This window comes from Podarcis erhardii, assembly GCF_964252035.2.
Source record: "Podarcis erhardii genome assembly, chromosome: 4".
In the NCBI taxonomy this organism is placed as follows: domain Eukaryota; kingdom Metazoa; phylum Chordata; class Lepidosauria; order Squamata; family Lacertidae; genus Podarcis; species Podarcis erhardii.
Genome location: NC_138508.1, coordinates 53,472,697 through 53,500,196, shown reverse-complemented (window position 1 = coordinate 53,500,196; position 27,500 = coordinate 53,472,697). Strand labels below are relative to the sequence as shown.

At 39.4% G+C, this 27,500-nt stretch overlaps 1 protein-coding gene and 1 long non-coding RNA gene across 3 annotated transcripts in view; one reads left to right on the top strand and one right to left on the bottom strand.

Moving 5' to 3' along the window:
• HUNK (hormonally up-regulated Neu-associated kinase) overlaps window positions 1–27,500 on the bottom strand; it is a 60,590-nt gene that overhangs the window by 29,716 nt on the left and 3,374 nt on the right. The window contains exons 2-4 of the mRNA XM_081859281.1: window positions 9,492–9,784; window positions 4,215–4,270; window positions 1,318–1,453 (exon numbers count right to left, since the gene is read on the bottom strand). Coding sequence (XP_081715407.1) covers window positions 1,318–1,453; window positions 4,215–4,270; window positions 9,492–9,784 — 485 coding nt within the window. The remainder of the gene's footprint in view (window positions 1–1,317; window positions 1,454–4,214; window positions 4,271–9,491; window positions 9,785–27,500) is intronic.
• LOC309340505 lies at window positions 15,878–20,091 on the top strand. Of its 2 annotated transcripts, none has more exons than XR_014156046.1 (3): window positions 15,878–15,955; window positions 19,276–19,494; window positions 19,674–20,091. It is a non-coding gene; the product is annotated as an uncharacterized lncRNA (long non-coding RNA). The 2 variants fall into 2 exon arrangements; XR_014156047.1 differs by lacking the exon at window positions 15,878–15,955 and adding an exon at window positions 18,138–18,239.

The following is a 27,500-nucleotide window of genomic DNA, read 5'->3' as shown; positions in this document are numbered from 1 at the left end:
CCCAAAGCACTTGCTCTATCACTGAGCTCTTCTCATAGAAGCCATAACACAATGTTCTCTAGAAGTGCAGCAACAGTCCGCTGGATCTTGTGTCTCAGTCATGTTTAGAGTAGACCCACTAAAACCAATGGAGCTTTAGTGTGGTTAAGTCTGAATCCAACCCAGTAGCATTTAGCCTCCCTTCAGAGTATCTGCATAACCAGTTTCTTGAGAGATAAAACCATTCATAGCATGAAGGATCACATTACTTAAGAATTAATTCTGATTTGAAAAGTTCACAGTTTTAAGGGGTGATTTGGTTATATGGAAATAAGATTTGCTTATGTGCAAAAGGACCACACACAGGATTGATTCACACTATGCTGCTTCCATGCACCAAGCAAGTGCAAAACCCAAGGGCTAAGCAAGTGCATTATAAGGTATATCCTATAATACAGCATTCCCTGTAGATGAACAAGCTATGAGTCAACTGTCTCTCTCCTTAAATTAAATGGTGCAGGATGTTATTGCCTGAGAAGGTTAAAGGGCAAGAAAAAAGAATGATGGCATTCTCTGTTTGAATCATGTCACAGTAAGAGCTTCTTCGTTCAGCAGCTCCAGCTTGCTGTGGATGGGTGACCCTATGTAGGAGCAACCAATTAAGGAGCAGTGTGACAGTTTCGATTTGGATTTTCTCGAAGCACAGACACTGTAAATTGGGCTTCAAAATATAAAGCTCTCTGAACTAGCTGCTTGCAAACAAAGGACAAAGCAAAACAAAAAATCCCAAAGAGGGAAACTCGTATCTGTTCTTAACTGCACCGAGATCAATGGAATTAATTCAAATTTCCAGACAGGGAAGTCTGAACATTTCTTGAAACACATTCATCTTTGTTTGCTTGTAGTACCCTGGAGTATTAAGATTTCCACCGCAGTCACTGAAAAGTTCATATCAGTTCCTATAAAAGCAAATTATTTGACAAGTTTCTCATATCTCCTTGTTTTCTGACAACAACATTCTGGGTAACTTCTGTCCCTGCTCCACAAACAGCTGTAGACCACAGTTTGTAAATCCCAATGGCCAAGGTCAACTAAACACACTAGGCAGCAATTACTTTGGAGAATGAACTGTATCTTATGTTTGGAAATTCCTGGCAAATTGAAATCCTGACATTGTAAATGCTAACATTTACAATCATCAGCACTGTAAACTATTTTTCCAAAGTTACATATTTTAATTTACCAGCAGCTCCAATTAGAACTTATATAAAAGTCAAGCAAGAGAAGTCAACCCCCACCCCCTGCATGCATGTAGCTTTTTCAATTATAGTAACTCACATGGACCAAACATCTATTTTGGGACCATATTTTTTTCTTGCAAGCAGCTCTGGTGCTGCGTAGGCTGGACTACCGCACTGCGTGCTGAATGGATCAGAGTATCCCAAGATACTTGCACAGTTGCTCAAGCCAAAGTCTGTGAAAAAGAAAACAAATAAAGCTTTCAACATTGCACAGGAGAAACAACAACCTCGCAATATTTGTACTTTGCTGCAATCATTTATGCAGTTAAAGGCTTCCTTTTTAGTTAAGAGCTTTTTATTTGAGTCTAGGGAAAATTTAAATATAAATTTAGTCAGGAAACTGGAATAACACTTATGAAAAAAAGATGACAGTACGAGCTCAAGTGTCTTAAGTAAATGCATATAAAAAAGCTTTCTCCTTGCCTGGCAGAACTATTTGAGAGGCTGGAATCTTAAGAGTACAACCCTGCTCTCCTTGCATCTTTGCAACAGTGTGTGTGGTTGCATGCTACAGAACTGAGTATAGCCCTACCTATAGGATTTGATCATGAAATCCTCATCATGAGGATTTGATCAGATGCATGGTAAGGACTTGAAACCTATTTCTTAGGATCAAGGATGAAGTGATAGACATATAGAAGATTTACACGCCAAAATAGTATTTCCATCATTGGAGCCCTGGGGTTCTTAAGGACATCAGGAGGGCTAAGGGAACTTGAAACCTGTACTTCGGATTGAGAGCACACTGTGAGGTTACACAATACCATGAAACAATATTTTTTGTCATTGGGGCTCCCAAGGTTCTGGGTCAGAGGGAGAGATCCATTCGGGGCAATATATGATTGCGCAGAGGGGTCACAATGCACTCCCAAACCATGTTTAAAGCAGCACCCCAATATAGTATTTTCAGGGAGAATCCTAAAGCAATCCTAAAGGGGGGCAGGGCTTACAATGAAATGGGGGCACAGCACGTGCCACTTTTCAGTTTGATGGATGGTAGTTCATATGCATACATGTGTGTATATCTCCCTTAAAGGTTTTATACACCTTAAACATTCAGAAACAGTCTCACACAGAGCTTTGTGTAGTTCACAATGTCTTGTTCGCTTTTTACTTCTGGTCCCATTTTAGGCAACAATTTTCATCACCTCAGAGGTGATGAAGCCTCTCTCATGAAATCATCATCATCTGGCTTCTACTGTGCACCCAGACTCATTGCTGCTAGAAAATGTGTAGGCACAGAATTAAATACATAAACAGATGTTCTGCTAAGGGGAATATTTTCCTATCAATGCCCACAACTAGCATTAATGGGAGCTATAAACAGATAGTAGAATAAGATGAGTAATCTATGGTGTCTGCAAAATGTGGATGAACAGTGCTCTGAATGAAGTTGATAGGCAGTTGAAGAATCAATGGGCCATTGACAAATTAGATATAAATATAAAAGGCTTCTCAACCAGTTTCACATTCTATTTCTGCAGATGAGTAAGCCAATCATATGGAGTGGGTGGGGTTTTGCCTGATGCTGCAAGACTAAGGCTGTGTTCACACAACAGTGTATTTCATTTCCACAATGTTACCTAATTGTTAATTGCTGCATTATATTTGAGCATTCACATGACATAAAAGCCACTTCCAGAAATGTAACACAATATAGCACAAGTTTAGTACTCATCTATGTGTAATTGACTTCCAGAAAAAAAAAATCCATTTGCAAATAAAACAGAAAGGCAAAACTTTCTTGGAACTGAAGCTCTCAAATCCACACATTAAAAAGCAATGGTATGGTGGTAGAAGGATGTTCACACTCCAACTATATTTGCAATGATATGCCATTATGCATGCTCAAATTTTAGATTTCCTGTTCTTAAAAACACCATGCTTCCAGGAACAGAGCCCAGATGCTGCATTTGTCTGTGGCAAAAGTAGTGATTAGGGGCCGAAAATACACATTATTAGGACTGCATGTGCATGCAAGTACATGAAAACAAGCATCAACCATTTCAACTGATTAATTTTCAGGGACTGTTAATCATATTAAAAATGGCATTTCCCCATATTGCTTTAACCTCTCCATTGTTTTGTAAAAACAATGTTGATATCCCTTGTGAAAATGGCTTTTATTACCACAGTTTTATGAGGAAGTATAGCTTACTGAAGCCACCAACTGGTAAAAACTTGGTGGAATCTGTCTCCCGACTGAGAAATAGGAGGGGAGTATGTACACCCTAGGTGACAGATAGAGGTGGTTTGATGGATGTTTTTTCTGTTTCTTGTCATAGGGTAAAATGACATTCCTAACATATATCCATTGTGATTGATTTGTACTTTGTAATTTTGCCCATATGGAATAATGGTTGGAGCGTTGGACTATGATCTGGGAGACTGAGATTCAAAGCCCCAATCAGCCATGAAGTTCACTGGGTGACCTTGAACCAGTCAACACCTCTTAGCCTAACCTACCTCACAAGGCTGTGGTAAGGATGAAATGGGCAGGAGAACCAGTATACCACCTTGAGCTCCTTGGAAGAAAAGGTGGCATATAAATCTAATTGTAATTGTGTGTGTGTGTGTGTGTGTGTGTGTGTATTATTGTACTTTTGTTGAATATTGCTTTTAGGTATTGTTTTCATTTGTTAATGCTTTGTTACTGAACTCGGGGGGGGGGGTTGAAAAGGAGCATACAGGTGTGAAATTAAATGAAATCAAATCAATTTAAAGTGTCTTACTTGCAAGTAACACATTTGGGGCTGTGTGCTACTTACCAGTGCTCATTGAAAAAAATTATATATGCATAGAAGACCACAGGATTGCAACTTCTTTTGCCACATTCCTCTAAAAAGCACTGCTATATACTGCCACACAGAATGTTTTGGGACATTTATTATAACAAAAATACCAGTCAACAAAATTGCAGTAAGAGTTTCATACCAATAAGCTTGATATTGTTGTCATCATCAAGCAAGAGATTTTCTATCTTCAAATCTCTGAAACAGACAAACATGTTTAATGAGAATGCAGGCCTTCAAGCTTTTGATATTTTCAAAGTTTCAGTAACCACTGTCATTTTCCACTTGCATCAGATTAGGATCTTGATGTTATGCTATAGAGATGATCGAGTTGTAGTCCGATGTAGTTACCATGCTGGTACACTTGGTCTAATATATGTGTTGGGGCACAATCCATCAAACAGTTCTATTCCACAAAACTGACTGAAATTAATGAGAGTTGCACCGGAATATTGTGGCTGGGAAGTCTAGTGGTATTTTCCAGCATTGTGGTATGTGTCATGAAATCATATTAGACAGTCTCCATTTGAAAAAAACATGAGAACAGACAGCTTTTGTACAGAAAAAGAGAGTTTTAAAGGCTATGTATATTTGATTTATGCTATCAAATGATATTTACTGGGTCTAGTCTTCTGCATGGAAAAGAAATACAGGCACAATAAGGCTGAAAAACATATATCACCATAACATAAGTGGAAGAAGGAAAATGGTTCACTGACTTCAAAGCATAGTTTGGGATATTTGTGGCCTTGTGCAGTTAAACTGCATTCCTAAGGCAAACCTATGGAAGAAAAGCCAACTTTGCATTTCAAAAGGAAGCAAATCTCAGTGCTGCAGAATTCTGACATAAATATTGCACTAGCCATCACACTGTACTTAAAATTAGTTGGCTGAATGCTTCTAGAGATCAAGCAATGGGTGCCAAGAAACAAAATCTAAGATGCCTGGAATAACTGTACTTGAGGGGTGCTATCAGAGACTTTCAAATGTTTTTGTCACTGTTTGCATTTTATTTCCATAGCCTCTGCAATGTTCAAAATGCTTTACAATCACTATCTCTGTCATCCTCGTAACAACCTACCTGAGGGCCTATTAATGTTACCTCTTGGAACAGAACAAGTTGCCAAAAATGCCTAAGCATTTGACAATCCTGCTAACACTTTGTGTTACATAGAAAGGAGCAAGGCCAAACTGAATGTTGTAGAGGTTTAATGCATCAACTTTAAAAAATGCATATAGCAACAGCTGGGGGGTGGGGAGAGATACTATCAAGACTGCACCAGGCATGGATGAGGAAATTTAACCTTTTCCTCCCCTGGTGATATCCAAAGGAAAGTATTTCTTCTGAAGTTGCTATGTGCATTGGAAGGAAAGCCCTCACTGGGGGCAACTTCAAAAGAGATATTTGCAAGTTACTTGAAGTTGTACCCTCTTTCCTATGAGTACCTGCAAATAGGCTTCATCAGCTGTAAAAAGCCACTCATTGAGATTCAGAACTTTAAAAAGTCTCACAATTTTTGAAGTGAGAGTCAGGATGGTTTAAATACCTCAGCAATGCTTCAGAGGTGATTAGAAAGTTCTTTATTGACTATGGGCAACCATGTGAATTGGAAGTCATAACAAACAAAAGAACGTTATTGTTGTACTGTATGATAATCTATAAGGAAAGACATCTTTGACATTATCCGCCAAGGTCTAACCAAATGCCATGAGTGACCCAAGCAGACAGTATGGTGACATGGTGAATAACAAAATAGATGTGTTTTGAAAGAATTAGGAATGTCCTATAACTAGTTGCTGCCTACATTCTCAACTGGTGTGTCCTCTAAGTCTTCCATTACATGGCCCAATGCGAGAAACTTGGGCTATTATCAGACAGAAGAGGCTGTCTGGCAGCACCTATGATGCAGAGAATGATATATGAAAAGGTAATTCTTAGTCCCTTTTACAGATAGGAAATGAAGACGGAGCGATAGTGGCTTGTCCAAGGTGATAGCATGGAGGTACAGCATTCAGACTTTGATCTCTTACATCCATATGCTATTATAGCTCACAAAATACAGAAATGTGTATAATTTAACATCTCCCAAAGCATTGCTTAATAACCAAATTCAAGGTGATATGCATCTAGTTCCACATTGAAAGAAATAGTGGAAAAAACAGATACACAGGAAGCTGTCTTTGCCACTGGTACATTATTAAATTCCTTTCTCTGACATTCTGACAGTAATTGCACTGAATAGGATTGAATTTGGTTAAAATTACTTTAAAAGGGTTGTTGAGAATTTCCTGTGGGATGCTATTGCAAGCACCAAAGCCTTAACTTCATTGTCTTTGTTGTTCTTACTCCCTTAGGAAGCTTAATGCTCATCCTGTTTTTGACAGCATGAAGGCCTCTGTAAATATCTTCTAAAAAGAAAAGGCTTCCCATATATTGCCATTTGAGATTGTTTTCTTGCTGTCAGACAAAGAGACAATGACTGCTATCTAATTCTGATTTGAGATTGATGCTTCTATGGCTTCAACAATGAACAAACCGCAGGCCAAAGTTTACAGACCTTCTCAAAATGACCCCACAGAGCCAGGACAGGCATCAGAAATGACTGCTTGGTAAGAGCTTTTGGCTGTAAAAAGGATGTACAGTATTCTTAAAACGGGGTTCTCAGTCTGGCATTACAAACTTCATTAGGTCAAGGGAAAATCAGCCAAGCTTCCTCAAACGTTGCTAGAACAAGACAAACACAGACTGACAGTCCTGGAATCATCTTTTACAATATAATCTGGCGACAAGCAATCCAAAAGAGCATGAAGAAGGCTACAGTACCCATCTTACATGCCTTAAAGTCCAATTAATGATGGAAGACCCTAGGGAAGCCAATAGCTCCTAAACAAAATGACTGGGCATGGTGACTGTGTTAAAAGGAGCAGCCCTGGGCTCCTTTAGAAGGAATGGCAGGGTAGAAATAAATAAGAGGAGCTACTCTGGGATGCCTAGTGCTTTGGCACCAAAACAGATTCTGAGAACATAACAAGCCCTGCTGCAGCTGACTAAAGGCCCATATAGTCCAGCATCCTATTCTCACAGTGGCCAACCAGATGTCTATGGGAAGCTGACAAATGGAACAATAAAAGCACGCTTCCCGCTCTGCAACTGATATTCAGAGGCCCTCAATCTCCAACACTGGGCACAGAACACAATCATCACTACTAGCAGCCTCTGCTTATCCTCCATCAATCTGCCTATCCCCCTTTTAAAGCTGTCCAAAGCTATCCACACTGAACACACAGAACCCAAACAAAAACAAACCATGGGGCAAACTGCACATGTCGGGAACCCATGAATTTCTTTTAAAGATATTGGTAACCTCACGTCATCTCTTTGGGAAAAACACCCAGGGAGGACTGAATTTTGTGGACAAACATTAGGAATTAGCTAGGTAAACCCTCCTTTTGGGTTCTGATTTACAGCCTTTGATTGTACTTCACTGTTAAAACTCCCAAAACAGAAAATTAGAAAAGCAATTTGGTGTAATGTTTGCCCCATTGTCCCTTTGAGTTGCTGGGAATGGGAAGGTGAAGCAGTGGGCTCATGTAGTGTAGGAAGAGCTTACACTCCACTGGCAACTCTCTGTTCTCTCACAAGAAGTCGCGGCTTTGAAATGATGAGCTCACGACCCAGAAAATTGCTGGATACTGGTGGACTGGCTACTAGGTAGCATAAGTGAGAGTTTACAGAACACAGGCTGTGTTCACACATCATTCTAAGTCAAACCACGGTTTAACATGAATGCATGAATGTGCTGGCTCCCAAGGAGGAGACTGCTTCCATTTTGCTCCTCCTCTATTCTTTCAACTCAACACAACATGGCAGCTAAGATTTGGCTGAGTGTGTCATCTGAATGTGTGACTGTGCTTAAAACTCTCTCCTCCTTAACCATGATCTGCAGCCAAGAACAAACCTTGGCTAGATATCATGGTTAAGAAGAGAGCTTAACCAAAATCCCATGTCTGGATGACACACTAAGCCAAGCATCGACTTAACTAACACAGCACACTAAAAACTAAGAGGACTAGAAAGGAGAATCAGTATGTTCAGGCAGTCTCAGTAAGCCACAGTTTAGCTTACAGTGTGACATGTGAACCAGGCTACTATAGCTCACAAGTTTAAGAAGGTTTCACTTTTAGGCCAAGTACTGAAAATGACAGGCAGGACAAAAGAATAATTATTTCCTTAGCTGAAGAGTTGGATACCTTGAACACTTCTTTTAACCTTAAAATACCAAGTATTTTCATATGACAGTAAAATTTTCTATAGCTGAATTCAAGGTCATAAAAGTTTTAAGGTTCTTCAATAATTACAATTCACTATTTTCAATAACATGACTCATGTTGATAAGATGACTGAATTTAATCACTCCTCTCCCTCAATCTAATTATTTACCTACTTTACCACACAAGGACAAATAATTTGTGATAGAGCCGGCTGAATAATATCTTTAATGAATTTGATTTTGGTGGTGGTGGTGGAAGTCCTTACCTGTTCTGTTAAACAAGCTCAGAGATCATGAGTATATATTGTAAAAGGTACAGAAGCAAGAAATTCCATCCCGCAAGAACAGCCATGTCTTGTTTATCATAAAGAGAGAATGTGAACACCTACAGATCACAGATGTGCAAGTGCTGTTATTTTTAGAGCTGATTTAAAATAACTTCATTGCCAACTGCACTTAAGGCAAGAATGAATTGTGACTTTCTAAAACACGGATTTAGCACTCCTTTTTAAAGGGTCCGTTATAATTAAAATAATAGCAAACTGCTTGAATTGATAGGTGACACATAGTGCTTGCACACTTTTAGAGCCTGCCTATAAAGCAAATCTCTACACTCCTGGCTGGGTATTGTGCCAGTCAACTAAATCACACAAAGTAGAAAAGATAGGTATATAATTTAACCACTGAAGTTGCCTTTTCTGACATTAAGTCTTTCAAACTGGATTACAGCCCATAGTTAAAACAAAATATAATTTTTAAAAATACTTAAAATTAACCAGTGAACTAACTAGAGTTTATTTTTTAAAAAACACTGGCGTATCAAGAATTAGCAACAAATTATAAAAAAAATAAAATCGGAGTCCACAAAAGTTCTGTTGCAAAATGTACATTTTAACCAACCACCTGAAACTCTGAACTGAAGAAGAATGATACGATTTCCCTTGGGAAGACTTTTCACATACAAGTTCCATCTTGTTTTATTTATAACTGCCACTGCTTAATTTATGTAACGACAGATTGATTTTATTAAACTCTTGTTTAATAGTTTCTAAATGATATTTGCATCCGTGAATATACTGTAAAGATCTCTGTGAAGCCATGGTCTTCAAAAAGCAGAACACTCATGTTAAATAAATAAGCAAGCTCACCTGTGAACCACCCCTGCACGATGTAGGTGTTCAACAGCCAAGATAAGCTGCCGGATGTATTTGCGTGCTTCATGCTCTTCCAGCCGCTTTTTCTCATAGATTTTGTGCATCAAGTTGCCCCCTGGGCACAGCTCCATAACAAGGTAGTAGCTGTTTTCCGTTTCCAAGATATCCAGCAGCTGAGCAATGTAAGGGTGTCGGATCATCTGCTGGATCTGTCCCTCCCGCCTCAGATTCTTGGTAACATAGGTGTCCTTTTTGGCTCTTTTCTTATCAATAACTTTCACTGCCACCTGATGGGAAAGAAAGACAAGCCATAGTTATTATTACTATTCTTGTTATTGCTCCTAACTCCAACTGTTCAATCATAACATTAACCTGAAAAAAGGAAAAAAAACACAGAAAGAAGGAACTGGATGGGGGGGGGAGTGAGAGTTGAATTATACGAATATAATCTTAATCCTCCAGTGATGCGGTCTTACATGTATGGTGTTTGCTTTAAACAATTTTCAATGTTGTGTTTAAAGTTGTTGTTCCTACCCTGGGACCTTATGGTGAAAAGTGGCTAGTACATTTATAAATATCATTATTAATATGAATATTACTGTACCTCCAAATGCAATACTAATTTAATTATGTCCAACACAGTTGTGTAAGAAGGAATTTGTGTCTTCTAAGCAATCCAATTGGGGCCCAGGTGACGCTGTGAGTTAAACCACAGAGCCTAGGACTTGCCGATCAGAAGGTCGGCAGTTCGAATCCCTGCAACGGGGTGAGCTCCCGTTGCTCGGTCCCAGCTCCTGCCAACCTAGCAGTTCGAAAGCACAAAGTGCAAGTAGATAAATAGGTACCGCTCCAGCAGGAAGGTAAACAGCGTTTCCGTGTGCTGCTCTGGTTCGCCAGAAGTGGCTTAGTCAGGCTGGCCACATGACCCAGAAGCTGTCTGCAGACAAACGCCGGCTCCCTCGGCCAATAAAGCGAGATGAGCGCCGCAACCCCAGAGTCGGTCACGACTGGACCTAATGGTCAGGGGTCCCTTTACCTTTACCTTTAAGCAATCCAATGCTAAGCATTCGGTGGTCAGCAGAACCCTCAAAAGCAAAACCTACAGTACTTAATTCCTACCATATTGAATGTTATTTTTCTAATTTACACAAATAAGTAAATGTGAGGTATCCAACAAATATCCTTTTATTTTAAATTGACTTCTGTATCTTGATTCCAATTATTTAATTACTAAGCATTTGCATTTACATAACCTAAAAGCAGATTTCTAGGTCACAAGCATCTACTGATGTTTATTATGACATCTGTGGTATGAGCAGCAAAAGAATTATGCTAATAACCATTCCTCTTTCGCAGCCTATTTCTTCAGAGTCCTATGGCAAAGGAAATGATCATACCTTGCAAATGAGATCTATTAGCTCATTGTTCATTACTGCCAGTTTATTAGAATGGAAAAGGGAACTCGCTGTTCTTTCATGCTGTTGAGCTTTGCACTGAAATCAGTTTAAAAGGTTCCTGCCCATACAAAACAAAATCCAAAGTGGTGAAGACTCTTAGTTTAGTGGTAGAGCACATAGTCTTCATGCGAAAAGTCCCAAGTTTAATCCCCAGCATCTCCAAATGGGACTCTAGCTTTGATGGACCCCAGACAACCTATCCTCTGGCAGGCCAACCTACATAGCTGCAACGGAAATGTTTCAATCAGTGCTGGTGCCTGGGTCTAGCTATCCTTTCCCATGATGCTTCTGACCATTGCGGAACACTAACTGACGAGAACCTGCTCGCCATCCGTAAATAATCAGTCTCACACCAAGATGGGTTGAAGAAATCTGACTGCCCCATGAGCTGCTGCAGCCAAACATTTATTGTGTGTAGCCAAAAAGATACAAATACCAAGAAGCAACTTTTCCCTCAGCTGGCAGATAAGGACAATGCCATGCCATCACACCAGGCCCACGTAGTCGATCAAGCCATGCTACGTGGACCAATCATCAGGACAGCATGAGCTGTCCACGCGTTGATCATGCTCCAAGCAGTGCCTTTTGCTATGAAATCACCTTGCAATAATAAACTTTCGCCCATGCTCTTATGTGCAAACAACCATTTTCCCACAACTAACATGATGGCTGGATTCAGTCACATGAGGCACTTTTTGGAATTCTTGTTAATTACACGTTTCTTCAAGTATAACACTTTTAGGCCAAATCTATCATCCCAATGTCAAGTCTACATTACACTAATGTTCTTTTCCTTGTCAACTTATAAGATCTCTTGTTCTTTTCAACAATAACCCTCACTATATTTACATTTAATAGCACTGCCCAAACTACAGGATCACCCTGATTTCAATAGCCTTTTCCAGAAAAGTTGCTGAGGTGATGACAATAAACATTAGTTCAAACAAGAAAAGTAGCTCTCAGAAGCAGCCTCCAGGATACAGTTGACAGAAAAGGAGCAGATGAGTTGCTGATGTGGAAGACTCAATGGCAGCTTACACTCCCAGTGCTTCCAGTTTTCTATGCCTGAGAATAAGTGATTAATATTTCTATGTCCAGTGTGAAAAGTTGCCTGGGGGAAACTAATGGAAAGGGGATGGGCTGGCCAGGCCAGCTGACAAGGCCTGCAAAACTGAGCAATAATTAGTTTTAACTAGATAACACAAAGGTCAAGCAATGCTCACAAGGCAGCTGCACAATGGAAATTAATATTTGCAAAAATGCCAGGAAGCAACATATCACTGTGTTGAAATGAGGTAGTTTGGTTACAACTTAAAACACTGAAAATCACATATTCTTTTGCACTGCTAAATGTGGAGTGAGGGTAGATTCAGGCAACCAGGAACTACTAAACCCCCATGTTCACATAGAGAGGCATTGTAGCAGTTCCCACATGGTTAACAGTCATCTGAATCCACTGTCTTAAACAAAAAAACTGAATGTGCTTTTCTCCCAATGAAGTTAGAACAATAACTCAGATTAGCATAATGTGTTTAAACAAGCCATCTTTAAGGATTAGTCTGCTGAGGACAAATTAATTCATGCATATTGAAAGGTTGTTTCCTGTTGGCAGAATAGGAAATACCATTTGCAGGCGGAAACAGAAAAGTAGTGTTGGTTTCCCCCAGGATTGAAAGACACAGGAAGAAACAGAAATCTGTTGTTTGAAGTGCTTTATGAATCACATCTCTCCCATACCAACAAGTCATCCCTACCTCATTGAATATAACAGTTCATTGTTGAACACCACTAAGAGGTGAACTACATGTTACATGCATGCAACAAAGAAAGCCCCGACAGTTTTTTTAAAAAATAAAAAGCAATCTTAACATTCACATTGTTTTAAAACCTATTACAGTTGTTCTTATTGTACAATTTTTAATAGCCTCAAGACTTAAGTGAACAGCAATAAATTAATAAAATAATTTTGATGGGGGGGAAGCTCAACTGGCTCTGGTCAGTGGAGGCAACCAGGGCGGGGTGGTTTGTAAGACCCAATAATCACAGAAATGTGTCTTCCACCTCAAGGCACAACCTTGCAGTTTCCTTATTTAAACCCATCTGGAACATTTGCTAAGGAGTGGAGAAAACACAACAGCTTTCCTACCACCTACAAAACTCCAGAACCCAACATAGGATTCTTCCACCAACTTTTGCTCTTAATTACTAATATGATTACAGTACAATTAACTGAATTAAAATTGTTTGCAAAATCAAAGTATTAAAATGTATTAATAACAACTGAAATTGAAGCAGGTGTGCATAGGTGATAAATGCCTGAAAACATAGGTCTGTTAGTTTAACATCCTAAAAATGGCACTCAGAATACTTCCAGATGAGGACTTAGTATGCAAAATATCTCAAACAGATAGTTGTGTTTTTTACTAATCAGATTTTGCCCTGGAAAGGGAAATGCAGACGAAATGGGAAAATATGAGCCGGTATCTGAATGCTAATGATGCCATGTGGATGCAGGAAAAAACCTGCATGCATGAAGAACACAATAGGCATCCATCTAGAACCACGCTTAGACAATTTGCTATATTCTTTTACCGCTCAATCCTATGCATGTCTACTTGAAAATAAACCTAACTGCGTTTAATGGGGCTTATTCCCAATGGAAATGGAAACAACTTTCCATGTATGGTATCATACCCTAATACAACCTTGTGCCCACCAGACTGCTCTTTACACATAGCTGTTTCATCTGCATCACAATGCTTTGATGAGGGGGCCGAACTAAAAGTAGCACTTATTTCTTAGAAGTTATGGTGTGCTTGTACATAATAAATGCATATGAGGTAATTAATTTTGCCTCACAAGTCTGTTGCAAAGTTCAACTGGGTAAGAGAAGGGCAAGGCTGAAAGTTTTTTTGAAACAACAACAACAACTTGGCTTATTTAGACCATTTTTCTTTAATCCTGCTCTTTGTAAACACCCCATGGTGCTGGGACCTCCTTCTCCTTATATGCTTTATGTGCAACTCTGGTTTTACTTCCAATAAATAATTCAAGTCCTGGCGTTCGTAAAATATCCTGCTGGTGGGAAACAAAACACCAGCTCCCACAATTAAATTGAGAAAAGGCTTTAAAAAGCAAAGACAAGTTTACTGTAAAGCTGAACTTCAGTGGTATGGAAAATCACTGAAAGCAGTCGAGCTTTATAAAGAGCCCAAATCCTTATGCAGAACCTGGGGTGTGTTTTTTTTTGCAGTGTAAATGTCCATTTCTCTTTACAACTTTTCCTGAGAAGTCCCAGAGTCTTCTAGTTAAAGTATACTGTAATCTGAATGAATATAAATGTAACTGGGAATTTCTTTTACAAAAAAGCACCCTCCCTAATATTTACCAGTACTGTACTGTGTTATTTTCTCCTATGGCAAATCCAAATGATTACAGGATGTTAGTTTACCATTTTCAGTGCCCTGAAGTGGGCATGAAAAACTCTGCCTTGCAGGGACAGCAAGGATTGCTAGGGTACGTTGCCAGGACGGTGGGGTGCTTTACTGTAGCACTGGAGAAACCTGAGAAACAGGAAAACTTCTCCATAGCTTCAAGGAAATAGGTCAATGGACTTTCCCAGAAACTGGAATGAAGTGTGGTGCTCCAAAAAATCAGTCTGTCTGGCTTGAGGGCCTACAACCCATTGGTTATAGAGGAGCATCAAGGGAAGACTTAGGATTCGGAGAAGCACATGGGGAAAGGACCAAAAAAAATGGCTGGAAGGGAATTGTCACTGATGCACATTGGCCATACAAATGATCTCTGATTCATGTAAGGGAGTTAGTGCTTCATCCAGTTTGGGTGTGTACAGGTGTACTATGTTATAATTAGCAGGCAGGGTGAGTATACATGTACCATTCACAACAGAGATGTACTTTTCCCAGCTGTGGTGAATCTTTAAATAATAACACTTTTTCAGATTTTCACCTAAAAATTAGGTTGGATAGCGCACAGGGGACGGCAACCAAGATGATCAAGGGTCTGGAAACCTAAAATAAGTATCTTCTTATTGAAAGATTCCCCTTTTTGCTTTCATGTCTCATGATTATAAAATAGAAAATCCCCGAAGCCTAAGGTCTGAGGGCAAAACCTAAGGTCAGATTCCTCAGATGCTTGTCTAACCATGTACCAGTTCATGATTTTATGACAGTGTAAACCAATGCTTAACTTTAAGATTAGGCTGCTTTTTAAGATTAGACTGTAATGCTTTACACATCAGGATAAAATGACTCCATTCCCCTGCACAATTTCCCTCCAGATTCTCTTACAAAATGATTCTCTTAAAAAAATTATTCAATGCACATGAGATTTGATGACACATTTACATTCGCCAGCAAATACCTTTTTTGGTTTCAAGGATTTCAAAACTGAGGTGCACATTAGATTTGATGGTGCATTAGACTCAAGTAATTACAGTGGCACCTCGGGTTAAGAACTTAATTCATTCTGGAGGTCTGTTCTTAACCTGAAACTGTTCTTAACCTGAAGCACCACTTTAGCTAAGGGGGCCTCCCGCTGCCGCCACACGATTTCTGTTCTCATCCTGAAGCAAAGTTCTTAACCTGAGGTACTATTTCTGGGTTAGCAGAGTCTGTAACCTGAAGCGTCTGTAACCCGAGGTACCACTGTACAGTATTATTGCTGATAGGAGCAGATCCGAACAGAAATCCAAATACAGTGCAAGCTGCTAAATTTATCATCACAGCTCTATGTTTCTATGACATTGTGCCAAATTGTCAGATTCAGTCATAGTAATTTGGAGCAGACCTGAGTGAAGAATGCAGCCTCCAGGTCCGCTCCCCAAGCCCTGCCACAGGCCGCCACAGATAGGCTAGATTTGAAATACTGGCCACCCATGATGCTCTGTGGCAGCCGGGGAAGCTTCCAATGGCCAAAACAACATGGCAAGGCTTTGGAGGCGCCGCAGCGAATCCCAACAGCTGGCCACCCTGAAATCAAGTAAGCGGCCATTCTAGCACTGAAATTTGTTTGAATGTTGCATGTTTCCCCTCTCCAGCTCTAATCAAACATCTACTCCATTTCCCCCAGCCCCATTTTAAATAGGGGTAGATAGTGGTCCCTACTCTCATCCACTGCACGATCAACGGACAGCATATTGTCATCTCTGAATCGGAAGTTCAAACTATCTCACAAGAACTGAAATTCAGTCGCAGTGGAAATCTCCATCCCATCTGTTTTATTATACAGTAAACAGTAACTGAGTGAGTGGAGGCTTATAGTTAAAAGCTGCATCTTCAGATTTAATCATTTAAGGATGGAACTATTCAAGGATTAGAGATGGTGTCAGATTCATTTGGTATTTGTTCTTTACTGCTTGTTCTGGTAATTAAAAAGACTGAAGGACACAAAACAGAACATTTCAATGCAGCCTACAAAGCTTTTTTTTTCAAAAAACCACACACGCACACACACAACCAACCCTGAGGTTTATAAGTTTAAGAAAAGGATTTTCAAACCAAATCCATGTCTTGAAATAGATCAACACTTTCCCCAAATAAAAATGGGAAATCCTTCAGTGCAAGTTGCCAGGCTGTGAACTGTGTACACACAGCTGTAACTACTCTGTTCCCAAGAGAGGTGGGATTCAAAGGAATGTTCTTTTACTGCTTCAAGATAACATTTCTTGCATTACAAGCCAAATTTGGTAAGGCACTTAAACATGAGCCTTACTTTAATTTCAGGAGTCGTTCCAGTGAAATGGAAGCAATTTAAGTGACTCCCATACTTTCTGTAAGGGCAGTTCCCATGACTCAATAGATGAGTTGTGAACGTGTGTTAGAATGTAAGAAATGACTTGATGGATTAGAACAAAGGACAATGAAGTTCAGCACCTTGCCTCCAACAGTGATCAGTCAGATGCCCTTACAAAATTCACAAGCAGAACATTCCCTGTTGTTTGTTCTTTGCATTTGGCGACCATAACGTTAAGTCCTCAACGTTTTCCAAGCCCTCCAATTACAATATTTTCTTTCTAGGAAAATTCTATTCACCCCCCGCCAAATAGAGTATCTATTGCATCTATGACTGCTGTGTAGAATGAGGTAGTATGAGCATTATGGGTATTTGCTGGATTTGACATCATTTGTGATTAGTGACAATTTGCTCACCCATGGTCACCTTTCAAATAAATTGTTTATTTACTGCTCTTTTACATGATAAGGCTTAAACAATCCACACTTACCTATGAATATGTCATTCCACCACTGCAGCACACAACAGTAGGATTGCTTATGTAGCCTTTCAAAAAAAATGAAGAGATAAACACCAGCAAGGTTACTTCTACCACAAAAATATTTGGCACTTTGGAAGCTTTTTCTTTCTTAAAATTATATGAAGACTAGAAGCCCATCTCCCTCATTGCTAGGGTGGGTATACTCTCATATCTTTTTTAAGGTGGTAGACAAGAGTACAGCTAATCAACCCCCGCCCGTTGTTGCACATATCCAAGTTTTGTGATACAGCTCTCTCTTTAAAAATACACAAAATGCCTAGAAAGCACCATTTCAAGAAAACACACTCAGAAATAGATTTAAAAGGTTAAAAGCAAAATGCATTCCGATTTACATATTCTTATATGTAGATAGGAGAGAATCCTTCATGCTTTTTGAAAGAACAAACTACTGTTCAATGCAGAAACACAATGGAATAAAAAATCAATGAATCAAAAAATGGAAAGAATATTTCCATTCAAATGCATTTGCCTTCAAATATAAATTGCAACAAATTTTAAAATATGTAATTATTAAAATATGCAGTCAACAACAGACACACATGCATCCCATAAAATCATTTATCTAAAATCTAAATAATAGTCATTCAAGTCAATGAAGTCACATGCATTCGCAATGCTTTCTCTAGCATTAAACTTTGGTAAAGCCAAAGGTTTCTACTTTATCGCTGACTTCATTGTTGTTGTTATATTATTCCGATAAATATTATTTCATTCTGCATGCACAACAGAACCTGCAATTCTTTGTTTAGGGCAGAGTTCGCTAATCCTGCACCCACGGGCACCAGATTGGGGCCAGCCCTGCTAGAAAGATAGATATTGGGCAAATTAGAGTGGTGTGGCTACCTTGCATATTTTTCCTAGTGCTGAAGAATGTTCCCTATTGTTGTTAGACAGCAACAGCAACAGCATCATTGTGTGTGTGTGTGTGTGTGTGTGTGTGTGTGATGATCTCCATAATCGGGACCAACAGGATACAGCTGACTTCCTGTGGTAAGCATAAGGCTGTTGGGAGTGGTTGTCTCTCTAATTTTGTGTTATGCCACAGTCCCCATGGCAGCCATTTTGTTACTGGTGCCACCATCACTATCAAAATTTGAAATGTGCCCACTAGGTTGGCAATCCCTGTTTTAAGTCGTTAAAAATCCCTTCTAAGTTACCAGGCTATGCTAACAACCTTCCCCTCACGACAAGTGTCCATTCCTTCTCTCTCTCTTTAAAGTGGGAGACAGGAGAATTACTACCCCCACCCACCCCTGAAGCAAGAATTACGTTTCTCATATTATAGTATCAGCAACAGAAATTTAACATCTGAAGTAAGTTAATTTGCTCAATAATTCACCAGTTATTTTCCAAACAAAGATTTTGGCATTACATAAATAATGTGAAACATGCATGCTCCTTGTGCCATTAAAAACTAGAAATCCAGGTTAAGCTTAAAATACTGTTGACAAAGAGGAAAGGAATTTCAATGGGCAGTTGCAGAAATGAATGAGGAGTCTTGTGCATGATTGCTGTGACAGATGAAATACCTGTTAAGACAAGCATGGTCTGTTTCCTTTTGTTGACCAAAGCTGAATACTGTGCATAACTGCCCATGAAGTAAATCAGGTTTCCAACTGCTATAAAACAGAGGTTTTTCTGGTCCTTTTAAGTTAGATGAACTAAGAAAACACAGAGCTCAAATAAAGCCAAACAAAAGTAATGCCTGGGTCACAAATGTATCCTACCTAGCTGGTTTTGATAATAGAACAACTAGCCTTTTTAACGTTGCAAATGTCTTCTGTCACAATGAAATAGATGAGACTTCTCAGATTACATGTGGCAAAACAAAAGCAGAAAACCAATGCCAAGTAATAATGTTATTTTAACAGTCAAGCCTAACGTGAAAATACTTGTTTGCAGAACTTACAAAATGACATTAATTGATCTATAAGACAAGATACATGTAAATGTTCCCATTTGAGGTGTGGTGTTGAAATGTACATTTAGCTATTCCAAAGCAGTAATGACTCAATGTTCTTTATAGTTTTTCTACAGCAAATGTATGCCATAGCAAAACAGTAGTACTGCTCTTTTGACACACAGGGGATTTCAGTTCTGGTATTACCAGCTATGCTGAATTATGGACTTGGGCAGCAGGATGCTTCAGTTGTGCGCACACAAGCAATCTTCCTCTCACTCTTTTGCCCCAGTGTGCTCCTGTACAATCCAGATGCTCCAAGAGAAACACAGAAATTACTTGCATGTAAGTAGACTGGCTGCCATTTCATGTTGTCAACTGGGGCATTTGTTCACAAGTATAACTGTTGACGAAGCGGGCTAAAGCTAGGCCCTTGACACAGAAGACGCGAACCTTGCCATGCAAGGAAGTCAACAAGGCTATGTTCCAGTTGTTAATTTGGATCCCATTTTTTTCTTTCTCAGGGAACAGATTAGAAGCTCGAGAGGTAGCATTCTCATTTTGAAATGGCATGTTTCAAGTTGAAGCAAACCTTCTTGAACACATCTGCTGCCAACAAAGGTTCTAATTAAACTGTTTTATAAGAACCTAACCTGTTTCACTCAAAAAAGTGTGTTATTGATAATGTTCTTAGCACTGTTTTTGTCTAAATATGACTTGAGCATGGGGCTCAAATATCTGATGAGGGCCAAGTTACATGGGAATGCCTTTCCACCTCTTTATAGGCAACTCCCAATTTACGTGGGGGTTATGTTCCAAGGCACCACGTGTTTAAGTGAAATTGCGTACATTTGAAACACCATTGGAAAAGGTGGCAAAATCAGAAGAGCGCTTGAGATCTCATCCTCATGTACACCTTCGTCTTTAAACTTTCCCAGGTATCTGTATGTGACAGACTAGCTGTCATTTCCCAACAGGAGAAGTAAAATGGAGAATGAGACGTATTAGAGCACATTATGCACCTTTGGTGCTCTATGAGCTGAGGTACAGGGTGCCTCCCTCCTGCATTTCTAAGCCAGAAAAGGGCTTAGGCTGAATAAGAAATCACGAGAGAGACAAAAAATTACACAACAACGAGCTTTCTTTCAGGTTTACTTCTCCGTTATACATATATTCACAAATCTGTCCTTCTGCCCCCACTCCATCTTGTCCTTCCAAGCTAAGAAAATCCAGAGGAAAGAGATACAGAAGGCCATGCAAGGAAAAGAGTTCTCTCTCTCATTTTTCTCTTTGGGCAGATGTGTTGGAGAAAGGGGGACAAAGGAAAGTTCTTGCTCCTTCACCCTCCGCACTATACACAACCAGTGACTTTATATAGAATATTTTATGAAGCTTTATAGCAACATTTCAGAATTGACCAATGAATATGTCAGTGTTCTCCCTGGTGTAACTAACTTCAAAAGGACTTCAAACCTAAATGAATCCAGTGGAGGGCATGCTTTAACTAACAAAACATTTATATACAAAAGCATGACTTCAAGAACAGGCATACAACCTTACACATCATAAAATTGCAAGAAATACAAACACATACAGAAGAAACCAGATGTGATTTTCACATAAGAATTCACCTGGTGTCAATTTAATCTAAACACTGGAATATTTCCACCATCGGCCATCCACAAGTGAAATGATTATATGCGCAGGGGGTGGGGAGCTGAGGCTCTACCAATGTTCACTGCTGAAGATACTGTAAATTTGAAAGCAGATTATCTCAAGAGGATAAGTACCTGCCACATGTGCATTAATTCAGTCTACTGAAGAACACGTTGAAAATTTCAGCGGAAAAAACATTAATATGAATTTCCTAGAATCCAGGCTAGGTTTGCAGACAACAGACTTTAGTAGTAAATACCATTTCCCTTTCTAGAAACATGCAATGTAGGATGACAATTTTAAATAGGCTTGTTACTTGAGTAGCCAAGGAAAGAACTGATTATGTAACAAATAATACACAGGTAACTGCACCTCAGCAGCGTGGTGCTTATCCTGATTTAAACATTAAGCTATTTAAAATTTCCTGCACATGTTACGTCATGCTACCTTACCAAAGCAATAAGCCCTATCCCCTCCCCCACCATACAACCACTGGATGTGTTTTAAAACAACATATGACCTTTCTTGAAATATGACATTTGCACAGATTTAATATATATAAAAATTACAGCATCAATTGTGCCATATTAGACAATATTTCCTGCCACAAGGTTCTATCCTTCTAATGCTGGCAGTTAGTCAGGTTTTCAGAACAAGAATGGCCTCCCATTGAAGAGGCAGGGATGCTGCTGTGCACTGGAAGTTTTTGATCCCCATTCCGGCCACCAGGGTGACATAAGTGATTGGTACAGGTGTGTGGCCAGGCAGGCTAGTAAAGGTATTTGTGAACCTATTTGCAAGGCTACAAAACCCAAATGGCTGAACGGGGAATGTTGCTTGTGCAGCAACGTTCTGTAAAACTTCCCATACACTGGTCAGAGTTCCAATGCAACTGAAAAAGCTGTACCCCAAACTTAGGGGACCACTGGTAGGAAACTCTGATTCGATTCAGCGGGTGAAGTTTCTCTGAAAAAGCAGAACTGTGGCAGGCCTGGTTCAAATGCAAAAGCCTCTGGATGCACAGATAATGTACTTTAGATCCCAACAACATCATTCAGACTTGAGATTTCTTTCCCTTAATTCAAATTTGTAGCGTTTGTTCATTTTTAATAGGTCTCAGAAAAAGATAAAAATGTGTTTTTATTTATGTCGAGGCTTATATATCAAACAAGTATCTAGACAGGAAACAAAATACAGCATAAAAATATTTAGTTACATTTCACATTTTACAAACTTGACAGTATCTTTACAAATGAACAAAGAATCAACATTTGACCAGATTCAAGCCCACTTTTGCAGATTGGATTTTGTGGTTAATGATAAAATTACAGGCAAATGAGGACTGAAAGGAAGTTACAATAAGACATGGCAATTCTTACTGTGATATAAAGTTATTCATCTCATTTAGTCTGCTTGGGAGGAATGTGCTATCAAAAGATTAAGCATCTGTAACAGGAAACTTGAGTCAGGTGATCAAGTTCCGCACCTACATTGGCCAGCCAGAGGGATGGCAGTTTATACCATTCTTCATCCTAATTTAGTGTAAGAAAATGAGAGAGGAAAAATTCCACTGGTTGTTTTATATGTTTTACAAAGAATTTGTGCCTAACACTTCCCTTTAAACTGATGGTGAAGAAAATCACACTTTCTTTCTTTAAAAGTGTGTGTACAGGAAGTAACTCGGAGGGAATTACAAAAGGAAAACATGGGAAGATTAAATTTATCCGATGAAACAAAAACAAAGGAGCAAAGACACAATATTACCATTTTTGAAGTGTTACTCATACCATCCAATTTAGTTAAGGGGTTTCTTTCTTACATTCAGGACTTGCCTGTACTGTACCTCCAAAATAAGTTGTCATAGAAACCCTGCCTGGCTTGATTATCCACTTTAAGGCCACTATATTGAGTGTGGTGGATTAAAGCCCAAATGCAAAGGAAAACATGATCACCAGGTCTCACCAATATGCAGTATCTACACACTGAAATGTAGTTGCTGCTGCCCTTCTACTGGTCCCCTTACCCGCCATTCTCCCCTGGTTGCTGCTATACAAAAACATAGTGCTGCTCACTACAGCAGGCAGGAAGAGGGGGGAGAGGGCTGACGGAAGAAGACTCTGCAACCTCACTCTGACCTGGTGCATTTAAAGATGCATTCTCCACTGCTGGGTGAGGTCCTGGAAAGCCACCATAGAGCTAATTAATGATGGGATAATCAATAGCACAGTGGTTTAATGATAATACACATATAGCCCAATAATAACCAAGGACCTTGATGCATCTTATATAGTTTCCCCCTCCTGTCCTGACAACAATACAATGAAGTACATTAGCCTGAGAAACAGGGATTGTCTGAAGGTCACCCAGCAAGCTTCATGGTTAGGTGGAGACTTGAACCTTGGGTCTGACACATATATAAACAAGCACATGTAATAATCACAGTGCACAAGACTGGATTATCTCAAACACAACAACTACAGGAGAAATATATCTGAGGAAGATTACACTTTTGCCAGCATTTTTACTAACTAAAGCAAATGAAGGTGGGGGAAACGTCCATATTCCTGCAAATGTAATCTCTCAGCATTTTCAATATTTAAACGTAAATGGTTGTTAATTTAGCCACTTAAGCATTTACGGTTGCCTTGGAACAACCATACAATATACCCTGTAACTATTTCTAGGACTGAATCTTATTAAGGTTCCCTGAAAGCAAAACTCAACACCTGCTGAGAAGATTTGGAACTGCACTGCTATTTGTATACATACTTCAGCCCCTCAGAAGTGATTCAAAAGGTAATGCAAGGCACACAGTTCAAAGAAAATGTGCCTGCTATGGCAGCATGTAATTTTTAAAAAATTCTATGCGAAATGACTGGTCACTGACAGATCCAACAGGACCTGCTACACAGCTGTCTTTAGAGGCTGCTTGCCTCATTCAACATCAACCTGTCAAAGGTTAACAGGAATTTCTAGCTTTCTGTGGAGTGCTTGTTCTTCCCACACAAGCCACCCCTGCATTTCCAAGGTTCTAAAATACACAGAGTAGCAGCTGTTTGCTTTAGAAATATAGTCTAAAAACAGAGCTTTCTATAAATAAGACCACTTCTACTATTAGTCACTCTATTTTTGTTGCACAACAACCTGTGAAAGTCTTATCTTTAGCAGCTGTTTCACACTGACTACCAGGTACTGTAATTCAAAACTGATTTCATGCAAAAAAAGAAGAAGTGAAGAATGGAGCTTTTAAAGCACTGCAGTACCATTAATGAAATGGATAAACAGATTTCTTAGTGGGCTGAAATCAAGGCAAACTATGTGACGGCAAGAGTTATCCTTGGTTTCAACCTATGAGCTACTCAAGCATTATTTAGCCTCAGGAACCAATCATCCAAATACCAAGCAGGCTCTACTAATTCTGTTGTGCAGCATTGAGATATTCAATAGGTTTTCAGTTTTTTCATCAGAAGCTCAAGGTGGATAACACAGTCTTCTAATGTACCAACATTCACAAGGAGCCCATAGTGGCATAGTTATTATCCCTTTCATTCACACAATAAACCTTCGAGAGGGTTAGGTTGTAAGAAAATGACAGGCATAGGGTCAACAAACTTTATGGCTGAGTGGGAATTTGAACCTCAGGCTCTTAATTAATTGATATACTTGTATAAGAGTTTGGATTTTAAATACTTCCAGAAATAAATATATACCACAATGGCTATTTATCGTAGCAGAGAGTTTTGCAGCTAAATTGATCCAAGTTAGTTTTTTATTAATTGAATTTATATACTGCCCTATACCTGGAGGTCTCAGGGCGGCTGGGTAAACATAAAACTGTTAATGTATGTTTGCTTAAGCTGGGCATGAATTTTAATCTCTCTGAGACTGTATCCCAGTTGTAGGCTGGCTGACTAGAAGGAATAGCTACTGAACCCTCCCAGATCCATAGACACCCATCAGAGGACTTATATAAGATTTGACACATGGGGTTCCTGTATTGTACAGACCATTACATTCCAGCAGGGGTTTTGTCTATTAGCAGAGGAAGCTAGTCCTGGATTACTCTTGGCTATGAAAGATTCAGGAGTCTGCTACAAGCATTATTTCATTTGTACAGTCTTGTCAGAAACACAGATGGCACAGCTCTGGTAGGAGAGAATTTTCTGTTTGGGCTCCTTGTATTATTTAACCCAGCTTTGCAACTAATGCCATGGAAACTTACGGAGTTGCTATCGCTTTTCTTAAAGAGAGAGCGTATGCACTCATGAAACCCACCTAAAGCTAATTATGTTATTTGCAATATTAAAAGTTTACATTACTTTATTATAATACCACTGTAAAAATAGCTTGCCTCACTTGTTTTCAGCTAATATATGTTTAACTGCCTCAATCTTCTCTATATTCATAATGGGTAAGGAAACCATAGTCTGACAACATGAAAGTGGTATAAAAGAGTTGTCTTAAATAGAATACAAAAGACAAAACCTATAGCTATAACCAGTGCTTTTTTCTATAAAAATGTTTAGGGGTACTCTCATTTTCCTACTCATATTGAAATACTGCCCCTCAATGAGGCCAAACTTAGACCCCTAAAATGTTTAGGGGTATACATACCCCCTGCGTCCCCCCCATAAAAAAAACACTAGCAGCAACAACAAAAATGGCTTAGATAAATTTTGTTGTGCTTATTTCAAACCAATAACCCCTTCCCCAAACACATGTAAAAAGGGTATTGGATGTTTATCAGCCAAAAGCCTGGTTGAAGAGGAACATTTTTGCCTGGTGCCTAAAGGTTTTTAATGAAGGCACCAGCTGAACCTCCCTGCTGGAGTATTCCACAAAGGTCCATTCTTCTGCTGCCACCCTCCGGACCTCTCATGTGGAGGAGGCACACGAAGAAGGGCGTCAGAAAATGATGTCAGGGTCCAGGTAGGTTCATATGGAGAGAAGAGGTCCTTGAGGTATTGCGGTCCTGAGCTGTTTAAGGCTTAATTGGTCAAACCAGCACTCTGCATTGTGCCTCCGGTAAGCAACCTGGCCACCGAATTCTGCACCAGCCAAAGTTTCTGAACTGTTTTCAGAGGCAGTCCTACATAAAACTTTGATTTGACAGTCACTTTGACGAGTGGATCTGCACAATGCACCAATGTGAACTGCAACTCATTAATCAGTGCCACATTTATGAAAGAGACAGATTTCTTCAGAGTTGAGTCCCCTGACATAAAAAGCTCTTTGCCACTCTGTATACAGCTCTTAGCATTTGATAAGTCCAATGTGACAGGAAGCTTGAATGGAAGAATGATTGACAGTAAGGGAGTGGAATGGAATGCTGGGCGGAGCTAAGAGTGAGTGACAGTTTGAGTGCGGCTGCTGGAAAAAGACAGTTGGAATGTGGGTGCTTTTAACAGCTGTATAGCAACATAATTCAGCAGTTCCCCATCACTACATCTCCAGGCTGGGGGAAACAGAACCTGTTTTATCTGCTGCATGATGGGCAGAAATATAGGGAGCCTGTCAGGAAAAAGTGACAAACCTAGACCCTAGTTCGTAATGCCCTACTCATGCAAAGGGGTCTCTATGCAGTCAAGGGGTAGCAGAACCATGCCACAGGTCTCATCTGTGAGGTTTACCCTGCCTTGACATCTAGGTATTACCCATGGATGTCTGCATAGGTGCACACCAGGGGCAGAGAAAACAATTTAATCTTGGGGAACATCACAGACCAACTCTCCCTTGATTACATGGAAACCCCATCATGCGAGTAACACATAAAGAAGGCTACGGATTAGGAAGATTCTACAGCATATACTCTTAAATAGTCTAAAAATTTGCTTATCCAGGAAGAGTACAGCACTGCCATTCCTGTCTATGTCTTATCTCTTATGAGCCCTGATGTCTTCTGTCTGTATTACTGAAGATGAAGTCCAGTCTTAGATGAATGGAAGCATAAAGAAGTCTTGCTTTCTTTAAAGCATGTTGTAAATTCAGAACTATGTGTGTGTGTAGTCCTGGGATAAGTGGACTGATGAGGCAGATTCACTTAGGCGAAAAGGCAAGAGAAAAACAGAGGTAGTAAAGTGCCTACTCTAGAATCATATATGAGCTCTCATGAGCCTTAAATTATTCAGTCCTAGTCCAGCTCCCTGTTGTCAGCCAATAGAACTGTTGCCCAAATAAATCTTGTTTAATTAATGGTATGAAACCTAGTCAATTAATTGTTTGATTGATTAAATTAAATTAGTTTGCATATGAAAAATAGGGGAAATACTTTTGTTTTTAGATGATGCAGTGGGTATAATCTTAGAAAATGCATACTGCCTCCTCAGAATGAAGGGAATGCTTGCAGTATGTAGGTAGTATAAATATTAAAAATAAAGTTTTTACTTTTTTAAAAAAATCATCTGCTTGATAAATCAAGGGCACCTTTCTGATTGACATAAATATGTTAGTTGATAAATGGATCTACTAGTTAAATATTTCTGCCACAACAACATCTAAGCTTGATGTTCTTCTAGCAACACTTCTATATCTATTTTCTCTTGCTGTCCCCAAGAGATTGCTTTAACTGCTGTATATTTAACCTCTGCTTTTACAACTCTCCTGATAACAAGGGCATGACCCAACATTTTAGGAACACAGCACCAGATGACACTATGAAGCAGATATGAAATAACAACTCGTTACCTGAACCTGAT